The sequence below is a fragment of the Python bivittatus genome, unplaced genomic scaffold (genome assembly GCF_059951505.1).
Source record: "Python bivittatus isolate LINGU-HERP-01145 unplaced genomic scaffold, Pbiv_v1 ctg000660_np1212, whole genome shotgun sequence".
In the NCBI taxonomy this organism is placed as follows: domain Eukaryota; kingdom Metazoa; phylum Chordata; class Lepidosauria; order Squamata; family Pythonidae; genus Python; species Python bivittatus.
The window spans coordinates 883,936-907,265 of record NW_028277092.1 but is presented as its reverse complement, the minus strand read 5'-3'; the positions used below and the strand labels follow the sequence as shown (position 1 = coordinate 907,265).

Sequence of the window (23,330 nt, the reverse complement as noted above, 5' to 3'; positions counted from 1 at the left end):
ATAAATAAGTCGGTCCAAGACTACCTGTGCCCCTAGGGCTTCTTCTAATTCTATGCCGAGGAATCATCGCAGCCTGAAGAACCCATCCCACGAGTATGAAATCTGGTCGTAATAAGCTGGCATGTGGCCTGCTGCAAAGAATCTCCTTGCCGTAGCATCAGAGCAGCGTCTTCCCCAGGCTGCTAGTTTCGCACTGACAGACGAGAGGTCTGAGCGTCGGTTTTGGCCTCAGTCCAGAAACAACCCCGTCAGCCGTTCTTCACAAGGCCACCATCTCAAAAGACTAAGCATTCCAACCCGATCAGAGTCACTAGGAGTCGGGCGGCATATAGATTTTTATAACAGTAGTAATAATATCAGGAACGCATCCATTCCGACAACTGAGCCAGTAAGCTCAACGTCCACCCCTGGACATTTTAAAGAGGCCCGCCTGGATCAGTCTGAAGACCTCCTCTTACAGTGAGATCGAGAGAGCACCTCCTGAGTTCTCCTTCCACTCAGCGACTGCTGCAGCAGGGGGTCAGGCTTTCCACATACCCCAACCTGGGATCTACCCACAACCCACCCCTCTTCCACATAAGCAGACACCTCAAATGAACATTCAAGCACCACTGAATATTAAACACCGCTGATTTTTATTGATTTAAAAACACTGCATTATTTTGGTTCCTGACCTTCAACTAGGTGGCATAAAAGCTACGTGGAGGTTCAAGAAGAGAAAGAACATCCCCGCCAATATTAATACAAATCTTGCTTTTGGAACCAGTAGTTAAACCACAAGCCCAGGGAGCCGAGAATTCAACAGGGAAGTACTAAGGGATAGCTCAACAGAGAAAGCTACGAAGAGGAAAACACCTGTAAGGGGTCCAAACTGGAACGTGGCCCCTTTCTCAACTTCTTTGGAGGAACAGAAGTTGAGTGACATTAAAAAGGAGCATTTATTTTTCTGATTTTCAGAGTGAAATCCCAGAAGAACCCTTGTACATGCTGGAAAGGCTATAAGGAGTCTATGCTGAGGATTAGGGACGGTTCAGTCGCTAGCTACCTACAAAAGCCCTCACAGCACCCACCAAGCTTTGACACACAACATTCACAAGAAGGCATCGCACCATTCCCGCAGACAGCCATAACAGTCTCTGGATTGTTTTGCGTTTGCTCCACATGTGTCCTTCAGCCATTCACGGAAGAGGTCTTCGTCCTTCTTCAGCACTAAGAACTGTCCAAGCACTACATAAGCCTGAGAAGAGAAGAGAAGAGAAGAGAAGAGAAGAGAAGAGAAGAGAAGAGAAGAGAAGAGAAGAGAAGAGAAGAGAAGAGAAGAGAAGAGGGTAAGTAATAGGGATAAATGTCAGAACTTAAAACAAAGCCACTGGGAGGCTAAAGGTTCTTGTACCACAGACCAGTGAAGCCCAAAGACTAGCAAAGCTCTCAGCACTCTTTGCAGATGATTTCTGGAGTGAAAGTTTGGGACTTACGTTGAGGAACCTCTGGTTCAAATCCCTACTCGGACACCAGATTTATAATCAGTAACAGTATTAGATTCCTATTCTGCCTTTTCTTTGGGAATTCAAGAGAAACTCATTTTATTTCTTTACTTTCACAACAACCACTAATCACCCAGGAGCTTCTTATGGCTAAGAGTTTTTAACACAGGAATTTAAATCCAAGGAGAGGGCCCTGGCTTTCCCTTACAATCAGGTTAATGGCTTGCGCCTTGCTGACGGGTGTGGGTGGAAAGGTAGACTAGTATGCTGGATTTGAACCTGGCTCTCTTCAGTCCTGCTCCAGTATCTTAAGCACTACGCCACAGTGACCGAGGAGCTGGGTGGTTGAAGTTAGCTCAGTTGTTCTCTTTCCAATTAGCCTACCTCACAGATCTGATGAAAACATACTAGTGGTCAGTTTGCATTTCTCAGACAAAAGAGTCGCCCTAAGAGAATCTCTTCTGTCAACCTAATTTGCACTGGGAAAGCAAAGCCCTTGCATGGGGCAACTACATTTCTACCCCATCTGTCCTGGGTGGAGCTGAGGACAGTGTGCGTGAAGCTCTTCTGTCCAGGCACCGACAGATCCTTAGCTATAGGCCGCTCCAGACTGGCCTCTGGCTTGGGCACAATCAGCTCTCGTCATGTGGCAGACAACGGAAAAGTGAGGCTAGCTCCCCCAGAGTTACAGCCCCAGGGACACTGCTGAAATTTCTGAAGGACTCAAAATGATTTACCCAAGAAGAGAAAACAGCATCTGTCCTTCTCCATCTATTAGCTGGATTTTGCTTTCAGATTTAATGGCTCAAAGGATACCTTGTCAAAACCTTTGTCTTCCAGCTTCTTGCCAAGCACATCTCCGATGCCAGCTAAAGTGCCAACAGGCTTGTCGCCCATGGGCTCAGCCACAAAGTTCCGATGCTTCTGGCTGGTAGTCATATTGGCTGCTGCCCCGCCCTGGCTGGGAAACAAGAGACCATCACTAAGCGGATAGAAGGTCACCAAGCAGTTACCAAAAACCACAGGCTTCTAGAATCACATTCAGGAGCTAACAGCTGCTTTCTCAAATCATGACACGATTCCTAATCATACTGTGACTTGCAGACCATGAAACAGAACTAAGCCATTTTCACTCCTGATGTGCCTTTGGCAGACAGAGATGAGCCACAGAACAACAGAATGTGTACATTTTGGTTACTCTTAATTTATCTTAATCTGAGGTCAGTTTTTACTAGGTTTTGTAAGGTGCCTCAGGAATTTCTGTTTAAAATGTACGTGGAGAATTACCTGTAAACAGAAATTCTGGGAAAGCCAGTTTGGTGTCGTGGTTAAGGCCCCTGTCTAGAAACCAGGGGACCATGAGTTCTAGTCCTGCCTTAGGCGACCTTGGGCCAGTCCTGCTCTCTCAGCCCTAGGAAGGAGGCAATGGCAAGCCACTTCTGAAATCTTGCCAAGAAAACTGCAGTCTAGGTAGTTGCCACTGACTTGAAGGCAAGCAAGTAAATAAATCTGGATTATGCAATTATTGGGATGTCCAAACTACACTTACGGAAGTATAAACTCATTAGAGGAAGTAAAAGGGCTTGAGGAGTTTCTACACTGCAACGTACCAAGGAAGAACAGAAGTTCCTGGGTAGGACAGGTGAGGCTCCTCAGGAGGTGTACCAAAGGGATGCGAATGCCAAACAGCGCAAAGAGGAAGTAAGCAGAAGCACGTAACCCAGAGAAGCAGGCACTCAGTGTAAGGCACTCTAGAAGAAAATCCACAGCCACCTGAGCAAGCCTTGCAAACTCTGGACACGGGGCTTTTTCCAAGTGTTCAGAAGGAGAAGAGACATGTATAGAAAATGGATACTAGGCAGTTGTTAAACCTGTACGTATTGTGTCAGAAAAGCTAAACCTTAGGATGAGCTCAGGCTTGCGAGAAATGGCCAGAGCAACAAAAAGACTTGTTCAGGTGCATCACAAACCAAAAGAAAGGCAAAAAGATGTGTTGCAAGGAGAAAGGAATCAATTGGTAACAGGCGATACAAGAAGTTATCGTATTTTATGTCTGATTTCTCTCTGGCTGCAATTGTGCTACTAGTAGGAGAGGGACAGGGACGGTTCAGGACACTGAGAAGGTAAGAGAGAGTTTAACTAACTGAAGCAAATTCTAGTCTCCAGAGACAGATGAATGGCATCCTAGGGTCCTCAAGGAGCTAGTAGAGGAGACAGCGAAACTGCCAACTATAATCTTTGAGAACTCCCAGACAAGGAGGTGAGGTCCCAGAGGAGTGGAGGAAAGCAAGTGTCTCTATCTTCAAAAATAGGAAGGAGGGGGACCTGGGATATTATGTCAGCTTGAAGTCTCTACTAGGTAAAATCCTTGAGCAAACTGTGATCACTGGACAACAATTATTATGGGTTTGTTATAAAAAGTCATGCCTGACTAACCTTATTGCCATATCTATACAGTTACTAGTTTAATAGATTGAGGGAATGCCATGGACATAATGTACCTTGACATGAGCAAAGCAGTTTCTCATGAAAACAAGATACTCCAACAGATCATAAATGTCTCCAGAATGGAGAATAGTACTAAGTGGAGTGCCAGTTCAGCTCTATCCTAGGCCCTGTGCTATTCAACTTTACTAATAATCATCAGATTGAAGAGGCAGAGGGCATGTGTAAGTGGATTGGCAGGTAAAAGCCTATCCTATATTCATTAGTAGCTAGCAACATCTGGGTTCCAATACACAGTCATGCTAACCGATGCCCAGTTTGGGATCATGTGACCACATCAGCCCTTTGAGGTAGGCCAGGTCAAGAAACAGGCACAGCAGGAATTCCAGAAATCTCTTTATTGTAGTAAGGAAGAATAACAGAGTCTTGAAAGCCTCTGCAACACCCCCCGAATGGCTATCTCATATCTTCCCCATGGTCAGCTCTACATTCCTTTACATCACACAATGTCTCTCTTTCTGCTAGGGAATAAAATGGAATAAAATGTTTACCTTCTTAAAAAGGAGGGCAGAATTTGGGAACTGAGGCTGAGAAGAGAAACAAAGTGAACCCCAACAGCTTCAGAATTAACTGACTGGAATCTATAAGGAGGTGGACGAGAAGCCTAGGACTGAGACAAAGGGAAACCTGTTTTAAGAAAATGGCTATCTTTGAAAGGATAGGTTAAAAAAGGTTTAGCTAAAAATATTGCATGATAATAATTTTTATTTTAACAGTAATGTTTCATTTTTTTGGTCTCTGATGTCTATTTTCTCTGTACAAGCTCAATAATTGTATATTTTATGCAACTTAGAACCTCTTTACAGCAGAGATGCATCTAAATAATGAGCAGATCAGCATCATCTTGTAATCTGTCCAAAATATTTTTTTTCTACCAGAGATCCTTTTCAATCATGATCTGCAATTCGAACAGATCTAGATTTTTATCTCCTTTACTACTGAATGTTTAGGAGGTGTCTTAAAGCTAAAGAGAGTTGTTGACATTCTACTGGTTCCTTCCTTCCTTTAAAAAAATAAAGTCTGATTTATTTCTTGTGAGATCAGTCTAGTTCCCAAAGGAGGGGGTGGAGAGGAGAGGCCAATTTCACTATTCACACACCTCAACTTTCTTTAGCCAGGATATGGTGCTACCAAAGCTATCCAAGTTTTTCAACCTTTTACTTGCCAATGAAGATAGCGGAGTGGGAGCCCTGTCTTTCTCACGTGTGGGGCAGCAGGCCAGTTGTTACCTAGAAGTCAAGGGGTGGCAGAAAAAAATAACAAGCAGCTACCCAAAGGCAGGAGATAGAGGTAGACTGACTGTATAGACCCAAGAACCACCAATCTTTTACCTTATCCAATCAGCAGTGCTGCAGCAGTATGATTATCAAATCTGCAGGTGACCCAAAACTAGGAGGAGCGGCTAGAAGAGAAAGAAAATATCCAAACAGATCTAGGCAGCCTTAGATAGTGAGTCAAAATGGATAGGATAAAATTTAACTGGGAGAAATGGAACATCCTTCACCTGGAAAGAAAAATAAAAAGCCGCTTGTATAGGATCGGGAAGACCTGGTGTCAGAACCCTTGCAATCAGTCACTCACACTGCTAGTCCGCTTGCTTCGTTTCTGCCATTACAGTAGAGAGCGAAGACGGGGGGGAAGGTTGGAAGGTGAACCGTTAGGCACAGATGGACTATTATCTGGCTCTCAGCAATGCCCAAGGTCATACCAACGGGAGAACCAGAGGGAATCTTTGACATGCACAAGAGAGATTCAAAGACAGAAGGGGGGGGTGAACTGGGAATGAGGTAAAACTAAGTTTTGGCACGCACGGGACTCAGTTCCAGCAATGCTTTAGAGCTGTGCACTACTTTAAATAAATGAACTTTCCTTTGAACCTGCCTTGGTTTCAATGAGAGTTGTTTTCATTGGGAACGAATACCGTGGTTCTTACACCTGGCCTGGCAGTAGTCCATGTGAAACGGATCCGTGTGTCCCACTCTATCACACATTGGACACAAGCCAAAAAAACCAAAAGGGCTCCATTCCCAGGATCCCAGAGTCCAGATCATGTGAAATAGTTGTCTCCCTCTACTACGTCTTGACCAGGCTCCACTTATACACTGTTCAGTTTTGGGCACTGCCATCTACAAAAGGACACTGACAAATTGAAGCTAGTGCAGCAGAGAGCTACCAAGATGGTGAGAGAAAAAACCAAGTTCAGTTAAGGAATGGGGTATGAATAGCCAGCAGAAGGGAAGGCTACGAGAAGACACAATAAGGCTAAGAGAAGTCTTCGGATACGAAGGGCTTGTCACACAGAGGAGGGCACACTGAGAACCAGTGGGCTGAACTGCAAGGAAGAAGACTCAGATTAGATGTTAGGAGGAATTTTCTGTCAGTGAGAATTGCCAACCAGAGGAATAGGCCCTCTGATGAAGTGGTGCGCTCCCCTTCCCTGGAGGTCTCCAAACAGAAGCTGGCTGCCATACAGTATTGTGAAATACCAAGAGTTTAATGACTGCCATGGGCATAAATCAAATAAATTGTCCTTTAGCAGATCTTGCACTAAGCCAGGGGGGTTGCACTAAGTTTACACAGGCAAGATTTTGTCTCTACAACCAGTTTTAGTGGCGTCCTTTTTGGGAAGGGGAAAAAGAGACAAAAGAATGTAACTTGTCAGAACAATTTAATTCATAAACAGAAGGAAGAATGGCTTCAGGCAGAGTCCAGCCACAGTAAGAGGGAACATTTCAGCAGATGGAAGCTGGACTATGTGGGAAAACGGCACAGTGACATTACTAAGGTGATAGACTACTGTAATGCAATTTACATGGGGCTGCATTTGGAAGCTATGTGTAAAATGCAATTGATGCTAAACGTCACGCCCAATCTCCACCAGTTCATGCAATATTGGTGTTGCAAGTACTGCATCGATTGCCATTAGGCTCTGGAGTACAATTCAGGATGCTGACGGTTATCTATAAGTCCCTCTGTCACTTAGCAGCTGGGACCACCCACCCTAAGCCAAGTCAAGCCATCCACTGTGTGTACTTCCTGGCTAGGCATATTGAAAAGTGCCGCTCTCTCCAAGAGATTCAGGGAAATGGAACAAGAAAACAATATTTCTTCATCCCTATGGAACACTTTACCCGTGGAAATTCAGGCAGCGACCCCCTCCTCTTAAACTGAATAAAAACATCAACAATCCACATGGATTTGGCAGTACACGGGTGTTATAAAAAAAGGATCAGGCCATTCAATCTGAACGGCATTTAAAAATGATGCCTGCTTCTGAAAATAGGGGCGCTGGACATTTTCATTCCACGCAGCTCTAACCCCATTTCAGAAAGAGACTGGGCAGCGTGGCTGCGATCCCTGCATGGCTGGTCGCCTTCCTTCTCCTGCAACAGACGGAAGTCCTCTACTGCAGATAAGGGGACGCGGCCCAGGCGGGGGCAGCAGCTGACGTCCACTTACTGCAGCTAAATAAGGCAATGTGGTGAGGACAGATAGCGAAGTAACAGAACAGCGCCGCCTGCTGGAGAGTTAGTCACCGAAGAGCGCTAAGCGGGATGGCCTCCGGGGCCCCGGGCTTTCCTTTAGGGGCTGGGCCAGGCTCAGGCAGCAGAGGCAAAGGCAAGTTGCACACAGTAACGTGAAGAGCAGCGGCCAGAAACACGCAAGCAGAAAAGCACGGAGTAAGGAAAGCGGAATTTCTTCCTGCCCCATGCCCTCTCCGAGTCCTCTTAGCGCTTCTCCTTCCAGCCAAGCATAATTATGTTTGAAGCTCAGGGTAAGGAAAGAGCACCTAGCAACGATTTCAAAACATCCTCTGGATCATCCAGTTACAACTCCAGCTTCCCATTACTGTGGGAATCCCTGCTCTGGATTACTACAGAACCAGCTCTGCCACATTCCAGACCTCCTTGGGAAATTTCTGTTTAAAGGGCCATCCATACAGGAGGCAGGAGCGATCAACAGGTCACTCTGCAAAACCTCCCAAGGAGGGAAAGAAAGCCCACGGCAGCCCACCTGAGCGCAACGCTTAATGCAGCCCTGGGGCTGGGCTGGAAGCCGGCAAAATGGAGACAGCGTTTAAGCCTTGCAACAGGGCTTAGTATGGCTGCAGGATGAGGAAAGAGTCTACCACACACAGCCCTCTTTCTATTTAATTTGCGAAATGCTGTAAAGCCAAATGTGGTTATTTTATTCCAAATTGATTTAGAACATCAGCCATTTTTTAAAATATTTTTTTATCCCGCCTTTATTATTTTTATAAATAACTCAAGGCAGCAAACATACCTAATACTCCTTCCTCCTCCTATTTTCCCAACAACAACCCTGTGAGGCGGGTTGGGCTGAGAGAGGGGGACTGGCCCAAAGTCACCCAGCCGGCTTTCATGCCTAAGGCGGGACTAGAACTCACCATCTCCTGGTTTCTAGGCCAGCACCTTAACCACTACACCAAACTGTTTCTCTTTCTAGAACCATGTGTGGAACATTTAACACTTCTAATTTTCCCAGAAGCCCCGTGCATAAATATAGATAGAGCCCATTTTGCCAACCTGTCAAAACGGCTGCTCTGTCAGATTCATTTCAGTACTGACAGATGGCAAACAAACGCTTCAGAGAAGGCTTGCAGGTGGCCACCTTTAGTGATCAGACTGCTTTTGAAGGTTCCATTTAACTATCAGAGCTTATAAGAACAGTTAACTACCATCTGGCTGGATTAGACAAGAAAGTCCACCTAAGCCTAACACAGTGCTTCCAACAGCAGCCTGGACCTTTGACTTTAAAATACAATAACACAGAATTAAATGCCAGCTGGGATTCTACATTTTGCAATCCTTATAGTAGGTTTTATTTGCTAGCCACTGAATAGAAACTTGGTTAGTATTTCCTAAGATTCAGTAGCAACTTCTGAAACATCTTGTTGACCAAGATCTGAGTACACTCTTTTGTGCTATTGTGGTCGCATTTTTTTCTTCCCGATCGGTAAACTTAGTTATGATTGCTTTTTATTGACTGCAAGTCCTTCCTGCAGCTCTGAACTTGCAAAGTTCCTTCAGGGCCGTAACAGATAATGGGCTGCAACAACGGACAACGGACAACCCTCCTCAGCTGGCTTTGCTTACTCTTGGCTTTATTCATCTTACTGTTAGGCTTAAATTGCCTTTTCACCTTCACCCCTCAAGAATGAAAGCCTGCGTAACTGACCTGTTATTCCCAGAGGATAACCACCACCACCACAGTTGTAAATTACACACCCCTTGCCTGAAGTCTACCGAAAGGCAGCTTTAAACACCAGGCTGCTGCCGCACTCTCTACCTGGGGCAGCCTTTGGAGGTGCCCCGACACTTCCAAGGGCCCCGAACGCAGCAGCTACTGGTTCTCTGCCGGCAGGCACAGCCGGACTGCTTCTGCAGCCTTTGGACCCCATTCCAAGGCACTCCTCTTGCCTTCCAGGGCGCAGCGCGGGGCTCCCTCAGGCGCCACACCGGCAGAGAGGCTCCCCCAACCTGGTCCTTGCAGGGCCCGTGGCGCTCGCCAAAACCTTCCTGTGGCAGCTGCCCTGGGCCGCTTGTGGGCGTCTGCCTGGGCCCTTCTTCGCCCTGCAGGCTGAGTGTTCTTATTGTGACTGTTGCTGCCCTTCGCTTTGGGGAGGAAGTTCCAAAAACTCGGCCACCCTGAAGGAGCCTTGAAAAACCCAAACTGCGATTTGTGTGTGTGTATCTATAGACACACACACATACATACACACATTATATACAGATGTATATCTATATCTATCTATCTGTAGGATTGATACTGAAGTTGAAGCTCAGATACTTTGGTCACCTAATGCGAAGAGAGGACTCTTTGGAGAAGACCTGATGCTGGGAAAGACTGAAGGCAAAAGGAGAAGAGGACGGCAGAGGATGAGATGGTTAGACAGCATCCCTGAAGCAATGAGCATGAAACTGAGCAAACTCAGGGAGGCACTGAAGGACAGGAAGGCCTGGCGCGATGCGGTTCATGGGGCCACGAAGAGTCGGACACGACTTAGCGACTGAACAACTAACAATATATATAAATAATCGCAGCTGGGGTTTTATTTTTTTATCATGTATGTGTGTATTTATGTGTGTACACACACACACAAATATATATGTAAATGCACACATACATAATATAGATGGGTGCACTTCCAGAGTTTGACGACTCCTCATATAAGGAGACGTACACGTGACCTCCTCATTCTCGTCGTCGTCCACCGCCGAGCACCCTGGCGGGGGCGCCGCACCACCCCCACTTGGCCTCCCGCGCCCGGACCCTTCCTCCTCCTCCGCCCGCGGCGGCGCCCCCTTCTCCAGCCCCCCAGCGGCCGCGAGAGCCCCGCCACCCACTCCCGACTCTTACCTGCCCGTGCTTCAACCGTCGCTCCCGCGCCGCCGCGAGTCTACTTCCGGGTCGCGGGGGCGACTTTAAGGGCCGCTCCGCGCTAGCCATAGAGGCGAAAGGACGCTCTGGACTTCCGGTGGCTTCGCCGCGCGGGCTCGAGCGCCTTCTCTGGTGAATTGGAGCGCGGGATGTTGCCAGCGCCCTCGGCTGCTGTGTCGCGCTACTTCTCTGTTTTGTTTCCGTTTTCATTTTGCTCGTCATTCATCCAACTGCAGGCCTCCCAGAGCCGCGCGGAGGAGAGGGGCAGCCACGTACCTATTCGACGCAGAGGGGCCGGGAGCAGGCTGCCCCTTTAAGGGACGATCACGTGATCGCCTCCTGGCGCAAACGGCTTCTGCCCTCACCTGGTCACGTGGCTGTGCGACGCGCCCGCGACGTAGCCAATAGGAGCACGGCGATGAGCGGCCCGTCCCGGCTCCGCTGCCATGGCTGCTGCTTCCGTAGCGACGCGGGCGAGGCGGAGGAGTTGAAACGAGGGCGGGGTGAGTGGGGTCCCTTTCCTCTCCCCTCCCCAAAAACTGCTGCCTGTTCCTTTTGCTCGCTTCCCGCCATGATTTCATTCCCCCTCCAAGGGTCGCCTAATTCAGCGTTTCTCAACCTTGGGCGCTGGAAGAAGGGTGGACTTCAACTCCCAGAATTCCCCAGCCAGCAACGCTGGCTGGGGAATTCTGGGAGTTGAAGTCCACCCCTCTTCCAGCGCCCAAGGTTGAGAAACAATTGCATTTCAGGGATTTTAAAATCTCTCCAGCACGCGCACACTCATAAGCCCGAAGTTCGTTCGTTCGTTCTTCCTCTCCTTCTCTTCCATTTTTTAATTATTATTTTTTAAATTTTATTGGCAGGCAGGACTCTTTGGCTCCCAGATCTGAGCGGTGCTACTGGGGGAACCAGGGGTGTAGAAAGTGCCCCTTTAAAACTAACTGAGATATTGCAGCTGAGAGGGAAGTGTGTTATTGTTGCTGCTGCAGCTGAGAAGCGAGTTGCTGTTGTCGTTGTTATATTTTTACCCTGCCTTTTTTATCTTTCTTCAGCTGAAATGCTCCTGCCTCCTCCTCTTCTCCCCATAACAGCCCTGCAAGGTGGGTTGGGCTGAGAGAGGGACCGGCCCCACGTGTGAGAGTTCAGGTTGTATTAAAAACCCCACAAACACCCAGCCAGAGGGGCCATGGAGTAAAGGAACAAGGGTGCATTCTTCTTCTTAAAAGCGCTCGTCCAAACGCTTGCTAGACTGATGTGCCAAGGGCTTGTTTTCTTAACCAGCTGTCATTGGTGCGTGATAATGAGGATTATATTTTTATCCCACCTTTTGACGATGTGGCAAACACACCGAACACTCTTTCCTCCTCTTTTCCCTACCGCCACCACAGCCCTGCGAGGTGGACTGGGCTGAGAGAGCGGGACGGGCCCGAAGTCACCCGGTTGGCTCTCGTGCCTGAGGGAGATCTAGAACTCACCGTCTCCTGGTTTCTAGCCTGGTGCTTTTGTTGCCCCAGGAAACGTAATGGGTTTGTGGACCTGGCGTGCCATGCCCGATGAATCACGTGTGGCCCAAATCTCTTTAATGGCTTTAAGCTGCGGAAGAAAGGGCGCTTGGGAAAGTTTTCCAGATCAAGCACAATGCTCCATGCAAATCACTGAGTTTTTAAACGGCTGCAATCAGAAAAGCATTACATCATAGGTTAATGCAAGTTTATTGGTATACCCAGTCAAAAGACTCCTGAGAAGGTGGGTACTCACTCCCAGAGGGTGGGCACTGGTTGTTGCTAAGGGAAATATAGCTGAGCTAGCCAGTTGTTGTTCAGTCGCTAAGTCGTGTCCGACTCTTCGTGACCCCATGAACCGCATCGCGCCAGGCCTTCCTGTCCTTCACTGCCTCCCGGAGTTTGCTCAGTTTCACACTCATTGCTTCGGTGATGCTATCTAGCCATCTCATCCTCTGCCATCCCCTTCTCTTTTTGCCTTCAATCTTTCAAGCTAGCCAGTGCCTTATCTCAGTTACAAGCGCCTCCCGCTGCACCCCATTCTCCGAGTGCTTGCACTTCTCTCTCTAGCTGATACTGGGCACAACACGCAAAATTGAACACAGTTTGTAGCTTCAATATCTGCTCAGCAAGTAGTGAAGGACAGTTCTGGGACCATACACGATGTTCTGTCTTCAAATTAACCCTAAAATGACCATTCCATCACCTTCCCCGCTGCACCAAACTGGCTCTCTGACAAAGCCGATTTCTGACCTACTATGGAAGCCCCTGATCCCCTTACGGCCTGTAAGAAGGTAGCAAAGACAGACCTTCAGCCGTAATGTGAAAAGAAAAGGACTGATTGCTGTGTATTCTTACAGGGAGTTGTCCTAGTGGTGGACCATTTCCAAACAAGCAGATAAAAGATGAATTTCTTTCTATTATGTCTTTCTATAGTATTCAGTCAGGCAATTAGTCGATCTCGGTGAGAGTTTTTCAAACTTGGCAACTTTAAGGTGAGTGGACCTCAACAGGCTGGCTGGGGAATTCTGGGAGTTGAAGTCCACACCTCTTCAAGTTGCCAAGTTTGAAAAAGACTCATCTAGATGGTAGTCTCTGAGTATGTGGGTCTCAGTTTCCATAACCTGTTTTTGTTGTTATTTAAACTTGCATGCCATCTGACTCTCAATGTCTGGGCAGCATAGATGGGAAGGAGAACTCTGCATCTTCTGCACGAATGTGAGAATTAGACTGCATGACCAGCCGATCTCTCCCACCAAGTGATTATGGGACCCTTTTAAGTGGTCTTCTGCATCTGTTCTGTGTGACAGCTGTGGGGCTACCCTCCCGCATGCCAGCGCTGACACCATGTCTGAACGGGAGGAACGGCGCTTTGTGGAGATTCCACGGGAGTCGGTGCGGCTGATGGCCGAAAGCACGGGCGTGGAGCTGACCGACGAAGTCGCTGCTCTGCTGGCGGAAGACGTCTGCTACCGTCTGCGAGAAGCAACCCAGGTGGGAGGGGCACGGTCCTAGGATGTGGGGAAATAAAGAAACCTCTTTTGTCAGCAGAACCCCGGTTTGTTTGGATTCAGCATAATCGGGGGGGGCGTGCCCCCTTTCCTTCAATTTAAAACGGAACGTTCAGCCAGGAATAGCATTAAAAACTCAAGACTGAAATGCCCCAAAAAGGTTCTATAGTATAATGGGGGCCCATTCAACATTATGCAGAAAGTGTGTTTATTTCAAACCTTTCCATGCACTGTTTCAAGGATCATGACGTTATTAAAAGATGTCTCTCTCCCCATCGCCATGTCCTTCCTGTAGTTTGACCCCCTGGCTTGTGGCAGAGAGAAGAACATGCCATCTTGCCTGAATGTGCACAACATGCTAGCCTAGCCTAGCCTAAAATGGGGTTGGTAGTGTGTGGTTCAGCACATTGTGGGAACCAGGCCATCACATTAAGCGGTAATATGGTTTACTGATTTTGGTGTAGCATGCTGTCAACACCACAACTGTGTTTTGTTAACCTGAGTTTAGTGTGTTTTATGCACCCAGCCATTGCTTTTCCTAAAAGCCAGCAAGAAAGGGGAAATGCCACACCTCTGGGGTCAGGAATATCCTAGCTGTGGAGCATCTCTCACCCACCCAGCGCCTTCCTGATTGCTGGGAATCCTGGGAATGATCCCCCCAGCACATCTGGAGGCGATTAGATCACGAAGGGGGAACATGCGATGCTGAGTCCAAGGAGGGGTTCAGCGGAAGGTCCTGTTTACATCCCGTTCCTTCTTCCCTCGGTTTAGAACAGTTCCCAGTTCATGAAACACACCAAACGGCGGAAGCTGACGGTGGAAGACTTCAACCGGGCACTGCGCTGGAGCAACGTGGAAGTGAGCTGGGTCCTGGGGAGCAGGAGGGAGCTTTTCCGTGCCGAGAGCAAATTCCTTTCTCCCTTGTGTGGCAATTTTGGGCTAGAGGGACCATGTTGGACTCTGGTTTAGGAGAGCTTGTTAGAGCCAGCAGCTTTGGTCTGGACAGCCCTTGTCCCAGTCAGTTGGCCTCTGAGCCCTGGCTATAGATTCGTTAATTAGCCTCACTGCTTAAAGAGCATGAGGAAAGTTTTGACAGCTCCAGGATGGAGAGCAAATCTGTTGGATCTTCAAGGCAGCATTGGTTCAGATGCAACCCTCTCCCGAACTCTCCTTCTGGACTGACTGATCTTTGATGCTATTTCAAAAAGAGAATTGTGCTACCCTAGAAAGCTGACATCTCTCTAACGATTTGGGGTGATGCAGCCCATGAATCTGGTAAAAAGGCAAAAAATATGGCCGTAACCCTTTTGTAATTTGTCAAGTTCTAGAAAAATATTGTTGATGAAGATGGCTTGGAACTAGCAACTGATCTAACATCAGCTAACTTTGGTGTCCAGTGTTCCCAAACTAAGTTAAATATAAAAGAAGATAAAGGACATTCTTGACAGGTTCCACATGATATCTTGTAAGGTGAAGAAATCAGTCCATTTCTAATCACTTTAGTTAAGAGAGAGCCAGTATGGTATAGCAGTTAAGGTGCTGGCCTAGAAAGCAGGAGACTGACTTCCAAGAAACTAACTTGACAAAATACGTCAGACAAACCCCTTCTTAGTTCACACGAAGATAAAGTGTGGGAGGAGGGAAGCGCATTCAGGCTTGCAAGATTCTGTTACTTTAGCTGTTCCCCCCAAAAGTAGTTCTAGACCCACATGGCATTGGTTTCTTAATCTGGTCGACCTTATAGGGCTGGCAACTGCGTAACCTATTAAGACAATGCGGAAGCTTTACAAAAATGCCTTTTCACTTTAATTTCACTTTAATTTTGGAATAAAGCTTCCATTCTTTTCACAAGGCTTATATAAAAGGAATCGTGAAGCTGGGAAGAGACTCTGCGCGCCTTTGTGAAAAGCTGTAAAACGTTGATATGGGGACTGCAAAAGATTTGCCCTGCACAGTCAATCTTTATTAAAAAAAGCTTCAGAAATGTTAAACCAGTGTTTCTCAACTTGGCAACTTTAAGACGTGTGGACTTCAACTCCCAGAAGTCCCCAGCCAGCGTGGCTGGCTGGGGACTTCTGGGAGTTGAAGTCCACACGTCTTAAAGTTGCCAAGTTGAGAAACGCTGCATTAAACTGTTAGTTGATCATTTAGAAACCCAGAGAAACATACTGTATACAGGCAGGAAGCTTCCATCGACATCAGGCCAACGAACAGCCGCTTGGAGCAAAGCTGAGTGTGTTATGGTTGCAGGTGGTGTGTGGCCATGGCTCTCCGGACGCTCTCCCCTTCCGGGCCATTAAGGAAGGAGAGCTATACTTCCAAGAAGATCGTGAAGTCAACCTGGTGGAACTCGCTCTGGCAACTGACATCCCCAAGGGCTGCACGGAGACGGCGGTGAGAGGTAGGCCTGGGAGAAGGGGCTGAGATATGAAGACCAAGATGCCACAAGGTTGTCCCCCACAGGTCACTTCCTGATTCCAGAACGGTCTCCCTGGGGGAGGCATGGCTTGGCCACCCCTTTGTCTACTTTAGATCGCGCTTTAAAGGTTCAACAGCGTGGGCCCAGGAACAAAAGGTTAAAAAAAATGTCTGGGTTGCTGGAGAGTGTTTGTTAACATTGTCGTAACTCACCGAGCTAAAACTCTGTACTTTTAGTGTTGCTATTTTTTACTGATATTGTGGTGCCTGCTGCTTTAGGCTTCCTTAAGACAAAGAATTATTCGTAAATAAAACGAACAATAATAGTATAAATGGTGAGCTCCCTGTGGCTTGTACCCTGTGATTTTGATCCTGCTTCCCTGTCCGAGTGCAGTGGGAACAATAGAGGCTCCCTCAATTAGATCTTCAACAAAAACACTTAAAGCCCCAAAATGTTTAGCACGTGCCCTTGAAAGTGATTTAATACAATATTTAGATTGTCCTTTTGTGCTCCGAATCAAAAGACGGAGAGTCCAGGTGCAGTGTGGGATAAGGGAACACTTGTGTCCATGCAAAGGGGCAGCAGATCCTTATTCTGAAGGTCGTAATGCTATAGGGTGGGAAGGGGTTAGTTGGCCATAGATTCCGATCCCTGGCTGGGCGCAGGATTCCAAATTAAAGCATCCTGTCTGAATGCATCTAAGAAAAGGGATTAAACCACCCTCTCTTACTGTCAGGAGGTTTATAGTAACTTTCAGTGAGAACCTGCCTTCCTGCAACTTCGATTCTTCCTTGTCCTGCATCCTAGATCAGCATTTCTCAACCTTGGGGACTTTAAGATGTGTGGACTTCAACTCCCAGAATTCCCCAGCCAGCATGGCTGGCTGGGGAATTCTGGGAGTTGAAGTCCACACATCTTAAAGCCCCCAAGGTTGAGAAATGCTGTTCTAGCAGTCTTATAATTTTGCTCAGCCTACCTTAGAACAACAGTGCTCTGGAGATTGAGCAAGAGTCCCACAGCTGTATGTCTTTCCTTATGAATTGCTGTTCCAGGGAAGCTGAATCCAAAAAATACTTGTGCGGCATCTTCACTGATTCTCTCTTCTGTTCTAGTTCACGTCTCTTACTTGGACGGGAAAGGCAACCTTGAGGCCCAAGGGTCCGGTAAGAACTGCTAAACACACGTTTATACACATGCATTGAAAATATGTTTTACTCTGCATTTTTAACACTTTGAAACCACAACAGCACAGCAAGCAGGCAATTGTGGTGATGACCAAGAGAAGGGCAATTGTCTTCTTTTTACAAATTGTCTTCCTTTTTTTTTTACAATTGTCTACGAGTGATAAAAGCTGGCGGAACCTCCTGGTGGTTCCAGGGAGAGTCTTTATTTGGCAGTCGCCAACCCAGCTCTGCAAACGGGTACAAGCCTTGGGAAGAGCTGCCTTGCAGCTGCCTGGGTCTATGTCTCATTGGCTTCCAAACCAGCTAGTGTAATCAGTTCACTAGTTGCCTCCATTCAAAATCTCTGCTTCAGGATACAAAGGCGAAACACAAAGGATGGATTGTTGCTTAACATCCCCCAGCCTCCCCCAGCCATTCTCTTTGCGGGTTGTATGAAACAGGCCATCACGTTATTCTGGGGAGAGTAAGTCTGAACACAACGATTGTGATCTGTTAACTTTGTTAACCTGCGTCAGTGTATTGTGTGACTCCAGCCACTCATTATTGGCCAAGATATATCAAACTGGGATATTTCAGGCATGCAGTGAGCAATGCTTTATTGCGTGAGTGGAGAATCTGGGCCTTAATGCTTCTCACCAGCTCCACCTGTGAAGTGATGGGGGATCCTGGGAACTGTAATTCAGCAACTGGTAGAAGCTGTTGGTTTCCCACTCTACTTTATCGGCTGCTTTTTTGGGTTCCTTCATTTCAGTGCCCAGTGCCGTCTCGGTGCTGACAGATGACCTGTTGAAGTATTACCAGCATGTGACTCGAGCTGTGCTGGGGGATGACCCTCAGCTGATGAAGGTGAGTGAGGGGAAGAGGCTCAGCTGATATGAAAGGGCAGGACTGGGAGGAAAAAGAAGGGATTTGCAGACTGCAGGCCTGCAAGAACCCTCAGATGGGTCCCTGTGACTGATCCTCCCACTACATGGCAGCCATTTTGTGAGCCCACCCATGACACATTCTCTGAGTTCTGAGAGGAGGGTTGGCCAACGCCAAAGAGTTGAAACGTTCTCCACCCTCCCTGCCTAGGTTGCCCTCCAGGACTTACAGACCAATTCGAAGATTGCGGCACTCCTGCCTTACTTTGTCTACATCGTGAGTGGGGTGAGTGGACGGGGCGTGGCCCGAGCCCTGCATCGCTTTTTGTACACTGCTCCCTCTTCCCCATTCCTGACGAAGATCGTTCACAATTCTAGTTAGTGCCACCTGCACGCTTTGAGTTTATCTTTGCACCAATGAGGGGCAGAATTTTTATTTTTTTTTTAATTTTTTTTTAGTGGGACTCTTGGGAAGTTGAATTTAGCCACATTTAACATTCTGTTTTATAGAAAATTGTAGGATGCCAGTAGAAATGACCCATTTCCATAAGGTTGGAGCGGTGGCTGCTTTCTTAGATGGCCTTCAAATGGAAAAGAGACCGTTTGTGGGAAACGAGAAAGTTAATTGGCCATGGCAGCTAAATGAACCCTTTATAAACTGCTTTTTTTCACCAATCTGTAACTTAGGGCCTCTGCAGCAGCCAAATCACTTACCAGGTTATTTGATTATTTTGTGCCCAACTCACAGAAGATCTTTTACACTAGCTAGTGTCAGGGTCAACTGTTCTGGAAGATAATTTATGCCCATGTCCCTTGGAGGCAATCAATCGGACACAGCCTCTTTCTTTGTTGCCCTTTTATTTAAATTGGTGTAAAGATTTGATTATACCCCTTTCAACAACCCAATACAGGAGAACTGATGCTGTTCTTACTCTTCCCCTCCTACAACACCCCTCAGAGATGGCACCCAGGAGAAGAGCTAAATTCCTCTTGATCACCCTTGCAGGATAGTTCAGTCTCCCTATCCCTCGCAGTCCTACAGGGCAGAATTCCAAAGCATCGTTTTATGATTTTGTCACGTTAAATAACAGTCAGTGATTGTTAACACAGCATATTCGTGTATTTATTCCATCTTCCTAGAACTAACGCTTCAGTTGCTTAACATTTTAATTAGCGTTGAATTAAAAGTCAAATACGTTCTTGCTTTATTGCTTTGTTTAAGAGTTCTAGTAATTTAGTAAATTAGTATTTTAGATTTTTTAAATGTCTTTGTTTTTATAATGGTCCATCTTTTAAGATAAATCTTCTTAAAATTGTACTAAATATTTGTCACCAGACATAATCTAACCTAGTTTTGCCAAATGTTGTGCTCACGTTCTGTCTGTAGGCTTCCTAGAAACATTTAGTTGTCCGCTGTGGGAATTTGCACCCAGGAAAACCTTAATTTTTTACTTCACAAAGATACCACCAATAAGGATTCTTTGTGTCTCAAACACCTTGGGGAACCGCACTGACTGAAGGGGGAAGATAAGGATCCTGTGCTTGAGTGTAAAGCCAAAGTTTTACCGTGGTTTATCAACTAAACCACTGTTGGATGGGTTCACCCAGTGCCTTTAGCCAGAAAGAAGACCAGCCACATTGTGGCATGAAGGGTCACCCAGCCTGTGAACCTGACCTGCCTGGAAGTGGGCACCCTGCCTACTGCTTTTAGGCGGTTGTCTTTGGCCCAACCTAGCAGGAAGGACCACTTTAAGAAGGCTGGTGGGGGCCTTGGGTGACATATTTGCCCTCTGGCCTCCTTTGCAGGTCAAATCGGTGAGCCACGACCTGGAGCAGCTGAACCGCTTGTTGCACGTGGCTAAGAGCCTCATCCAGAACCCCTACTTGTGCCTGGGGTCCTACGTCAAAAGCCTCATTGCCAGCGTCATGTACTGTGTCCTTGAACCCCTGGCAGCCTCCATCAACCCTCTAAACGATCACTGGACCCTGCGCGACTACGCGGCCCTGCTCTTGGGCCAGATCTTCTGGTAATGTCTCCTCCTCCTCCTCCTCCTCCTCCAAGACCATGGGCCCTTGGTGTCTCACCTACCCCTGGTCCTTAGGGACAAAAAGGAGCCTGATTTGGTGGCCAGGGGTCCCTGCCTCGGAGCCCCATGCTGGGAAGAGCTGGCCAAAACTCACAGGAGGAGAGGGGGTCCGGAGGAGAACTAAAATCAAAACTGGAATAAAATCCAATCAAATTAAAGTGAATTTTAGCAAGCAAAATATGAATTTAATTATCCTCCCACTTTGGGGGGATTTCTTGGGCCATGCCGAAGCTGTGGGGGACCACAGACTGGTATAAAGATTAAGGCTGGGGTCACACATGACGCTGAGCCTTAATTTCAAGGTGGCCTTTCATTCAATATCTCACAACTTAGGGTGGCCCAAGCTGGGTAATTCAGCCAGTGACAAATGCTATGATGTGGGTGTGGTGTGAATCCAGCCACTGGGGTTTCTAACAGTTTATCGTTTAAGGTAGAGTTTCTCAACCTTGGCAACTTGGGTGGACTTCAACTTCTAACCCTGGGAAAGGCTGGAATTGGAGTGAAGAATCTACAGCAGTGTTTCTCAACCTTGGCCACTTGAAGATGGGTGGACTTCAGCTCCCAGAATTCTGGGAGTTGAAGTCCACCCATCTTCAAGTGGCCAAGGTTGAGAAACACTGGTTTAAGGCTTTGTGCCAACAAACCAATGGAGATTTCTTCAGCCATGATTAAGCCAGGGGTGGTTTGGTGCAACCCGTGAAGTCACTTGGATTTTCCTTCTCCTTCCTCAGGACCCATGGTGACCTGATGAGCGGCCTGTACCATCAGATCCTGCTCACGCTACAGAAGGTGTTGGCTGACCCCGTCCGCCCCCTCTGCTCACACTATGGGGCCGTGGTGGGGCTGCACGCCTTGGGATGGGAGGTAAGTCGTGGCGGGCCCCGCTGTTGTCTTGGGCTGCCCCCCGGCGTGGGCAGATCTCTTACAGACCTCTCCATCTCAGGCAGTGCAGCGGGTCCTGTATCCCCACCTCTCGACCTATTGGTCCAACCTGCAGGCGGTGCTGGACGATTACTCGGTGTCCAATGCACAGGTGAAGGCGGATGGACACAAGGTGTACGGGGCCATTCTGGTGAGTCTCTCGGGCATGGTGGGGACTCCGGCCACAGTGATTTACTTCTAAGCGGCCGAGAGCTGCAGCATTTAATCAGACGTCTGCGGGTCAGGACTGGCAGGGCTGTCTAGGAGCCATCGGTGGAATCCAAACATTCTTTCTTTTATTGCGGGTTGTAAGATGGCCAGAATCTCGCCAAAGCCAGCTTGTGGCTTGGCATGGAATGCTGTGAACATTCAGGCCAGGAGGCTGAAATCCATAACATCATGTAACATTGTCCCAAACAATTAATTTACTGGCCCGTGGCCCTGTGATCTCTTGGAAAGGTTGCCACACTTCCACAGCTTCCAGACGTGATGAATTTCTGTTCCCATAATTGCTGCTCAGCGCCCCTCCCTTTGGGGGCGCCTCTGAAAGCGGGGTGACAGGAGGACTGCTGGAGCTGCCAAAGAGCACCAGGTGTAACTTCCTGCTGGGAGGGCTTTGCTGTATGTTTTTGTTTTAATTCCTGTTCATCCAGATCCTGGGATATGCCCAGTTTCTAGCCCAGTTGATCACAAAGGCCTCTGTGCAGAGGCATCCCTGCAGCGTGAGGGGACATTTCTGCCTGGTCATCTGGAAAACTGCCTGGATCGCCCCAGGCGAGCAGCATGTGCTGACCAGCTCTCTGTTGGGCTTCTCCTCCCTCCCTGCAGGTGGCAGTAGAGCGCCTCCTGAAGATGAAAGCCCAGTCCATTTCGGTGCCAGTCCAGGCAGAGGGTGCTGCTGGCCCTGAGGGGCGCCCGCGGGACAGCGTCCCTTGGCTCAGCCCCCTCCAAGACCCTCAGGTGGAGTTCGGCTTCGGCATCGCCAGCCACCTGCTGCAGCTGGGCAGCGGGGGCCCCCAGGCGGGCGTCGGCATCCCTGCCAGCCCCCCAGCTGTCTCGCTGAATGAGATTTACCAGGAGCTCTACTACTTCTTTGGGGACAGCCTGGCCACCCGCTTCGGCACTGGTTCGGGGCTGTGCCCAGCAGGGCCGATGCCAGCCAGCCCTCCCAAGACGACAGATGCCAAGAAGGAGCAGCCGGCCTTTGGGACCGGGGACGCCGTGCGCAAGATGCCCCAGCTGACCGCCAACGCCACCGTCAGCCCCCGGGAAGAAGAGAGCCCCCGCGGGGACTTTTCGGGCAGCCGGCCCGCCTTGCACCGTTCCGCCAGCCTGGCCCGCTCCCGCAGCGCCTTGCGCCAGCAGAGCCACCGGCCCGTCGCCCGCGACGTCTTCCAGAAGTGCCGCTTTTCCCTCCAGGGGGCACCGCACTTCAGTTTCGTGATTGCGGGACGGCAGGTGGAGCGCCGGTGCCAAGGGCGCCTCTTCCAGACCTGTTTCCTGCAGCACCATGGCCCCACGCACGTCTCGCGCTACGCCCAGAAGCTGCCCATGATTGGCAGGACCAGCAAGCCTGTGAAGAAGTGGGCCCACTCCGAGTATTCCCTCTACCTGCCCCTCTGAGGGACGGGCCTTTCCGCAGCAAGCGTGTCCAACCGCTTGGGGCTGTCTGGCACCCCACATCAGACTCCACACCCACCCCGTGGCCACTTCTGTCCAAGGAGCTGCAGCACACCCTCCTTTGGAAGGGCCCCTGGTGGTCTGTTCAGTGGAAATCGGGGGCCACCCATTTGGGATAACCAAAACTCTTTAAAAACTTGGAGGGAGGGCGTAATAGATCCTAGCAAGCTGTTTTGAATTCCCTGGGCAAGTTCTTTTCTGGAGTCTTCTCAGTTTAGTAACTGAATCGAGCCCCGCCAGTTCCCGTTTGGAACAGGAGAGGCGGATCTCGTGGGAACAATGAGGTCGGAACAGGAGCCCAACCTGCAGAGGGTGAGCGAGACTTTTGCTGGAGGCTTGGAGAAGGGGGAGGCTTCGCTTTGGATTGCTGTGGGGCAGAAAGAAGAAGGGAAAGCAGGAGAGCTGGCTTCGTGTTTTCTTCAGGGACAGGAAATGGGGGGGTGTCGCTGCTGGGAACCTGTCGCCAAGCACAATTGACTTTCGGAGCACTTTGAAGCAGCGTTTCTCGACCTTGACTGCTTTAAGATGTGTGGACTTCGGCTCCCAGAATTCCCCAGCCAGCCTTGGGGAAATAATGGCTCTGAAGGGTTTTTGCAGGGAGGGGGGAGGAGGAGTGGGGGGGGAGGCAAATCCTTGGTACTTTTGGAAAATGCAGTAAATAAATTGTGGGGATCGTTTGAAAATGGTTCCCCCCAGCCGAAAAAAAAAAATCTTTTCCTCAACGAGCGCAGAATATGCTTTTGTAAAAGAGAGAAAGAAAGAAATCAAACTT

General features: G+C 48.5%; 2 protein-coding genes across 10 annotated transcripts; one reads left to right on the top strand and one right to left on the bottom strand.

Annotated features, from left to right (window-relative positions):
• Positions 1-612: 612 nt before the first annotated feature.
• Positions 613-10,530, bottom strand: BANF1 (barrier to autointegration nuclear assembly factor 1). 4 transcript variants are annotated; one of them, XM_088151100.1, is made up of 6 exons: positions 10,371-10,391; positions 5,321-5,391; positions 5,089-5,218; positions 4,481-4,599; positions 2,301-2,445; positions 613-1,237 (listed from the first exon to the last, which is right to left on the bottom strand). In XM_088151100.1, exons 5-6 carry the CDS (start codon positions 2,421-2,423, stop codon positions 1,091-1,093), a joined length of 270 nt encoding a protein of 89 aa, XP_088007226.1. In that variant the 5' UTR covers positions 2,424-2,445; positions 4,481-4,599; positions 5,089-5,218; positions 5,321-5,391; positions 10,371-10,391; the 3' UTR covers positions 613-1,090. The 4 variants fall into 4 exon arrangements, with proteins under 4 accessions (XP_088007226.1, XP_088007227.1, XP_088007225.1 ...); XM_088151101.1 differs by lacking the exons at positions 4,481-4,599; positions 5,089-5,218 and having other exon boundaries at positions 10,371-10,421; XM_088151099.1 differs by lacking the exons at positions 4,481-4,599; positions 5,089-5,218; positions 5,321-5,391 and having other exon boundaries at positions 10,371-10,530.
• A 233-nt stretch (positions 10,531-10,763) lies between these two features.
• On the top strand, positions 10,764-23,204 carry TAF6L (TATA-box binding protein associated factor 6 like). 6 transcript variants are annotated; one of them, XM_088151094.1, is made up of 12 exons: positions 10,766-10,894; positions 11,444-11,491; positions 13,204-13,387; positions 14,176-14,262; positions 15,655-15,805; positions 16,936-16,986; positions 17,759-17,853; positions 18,082-18,156; positions 19,677-19,897; positions 20,689-20,821; positions 20,901-21,029; positions 21,707-23,204. In XM_088151094.1, the coding sequence occupies exons 3-12, from the start codon at positions 13,241-13,243 to the stop codon at positions 22,499-22,501; spliced, it is 1,884 nt and encodes a 627-aa protein (XP_088007220.1). In that variant the 5' UTR covers positions 10,766-10,894; positions 11,444-11,491; positions 13,204-13,240; the 3' UTR covers positions 22,502-23,204. The 6 variants fall into 6 exon arrangements, with proteins under 6 accessions (XP_088007221.1, XP_088007220.1, XP_088007223.1 ...); XM_088151097.1 differs by having other exon boundaries at positions 11,444-11,537; XM_088151095.1 differs by lacking the exon at positions 11,444-11,491 and having other exon boundaries at positions 10,764-10,894.
• Positions 23,205-23,330: the final 126 nt, after the last annotated feature.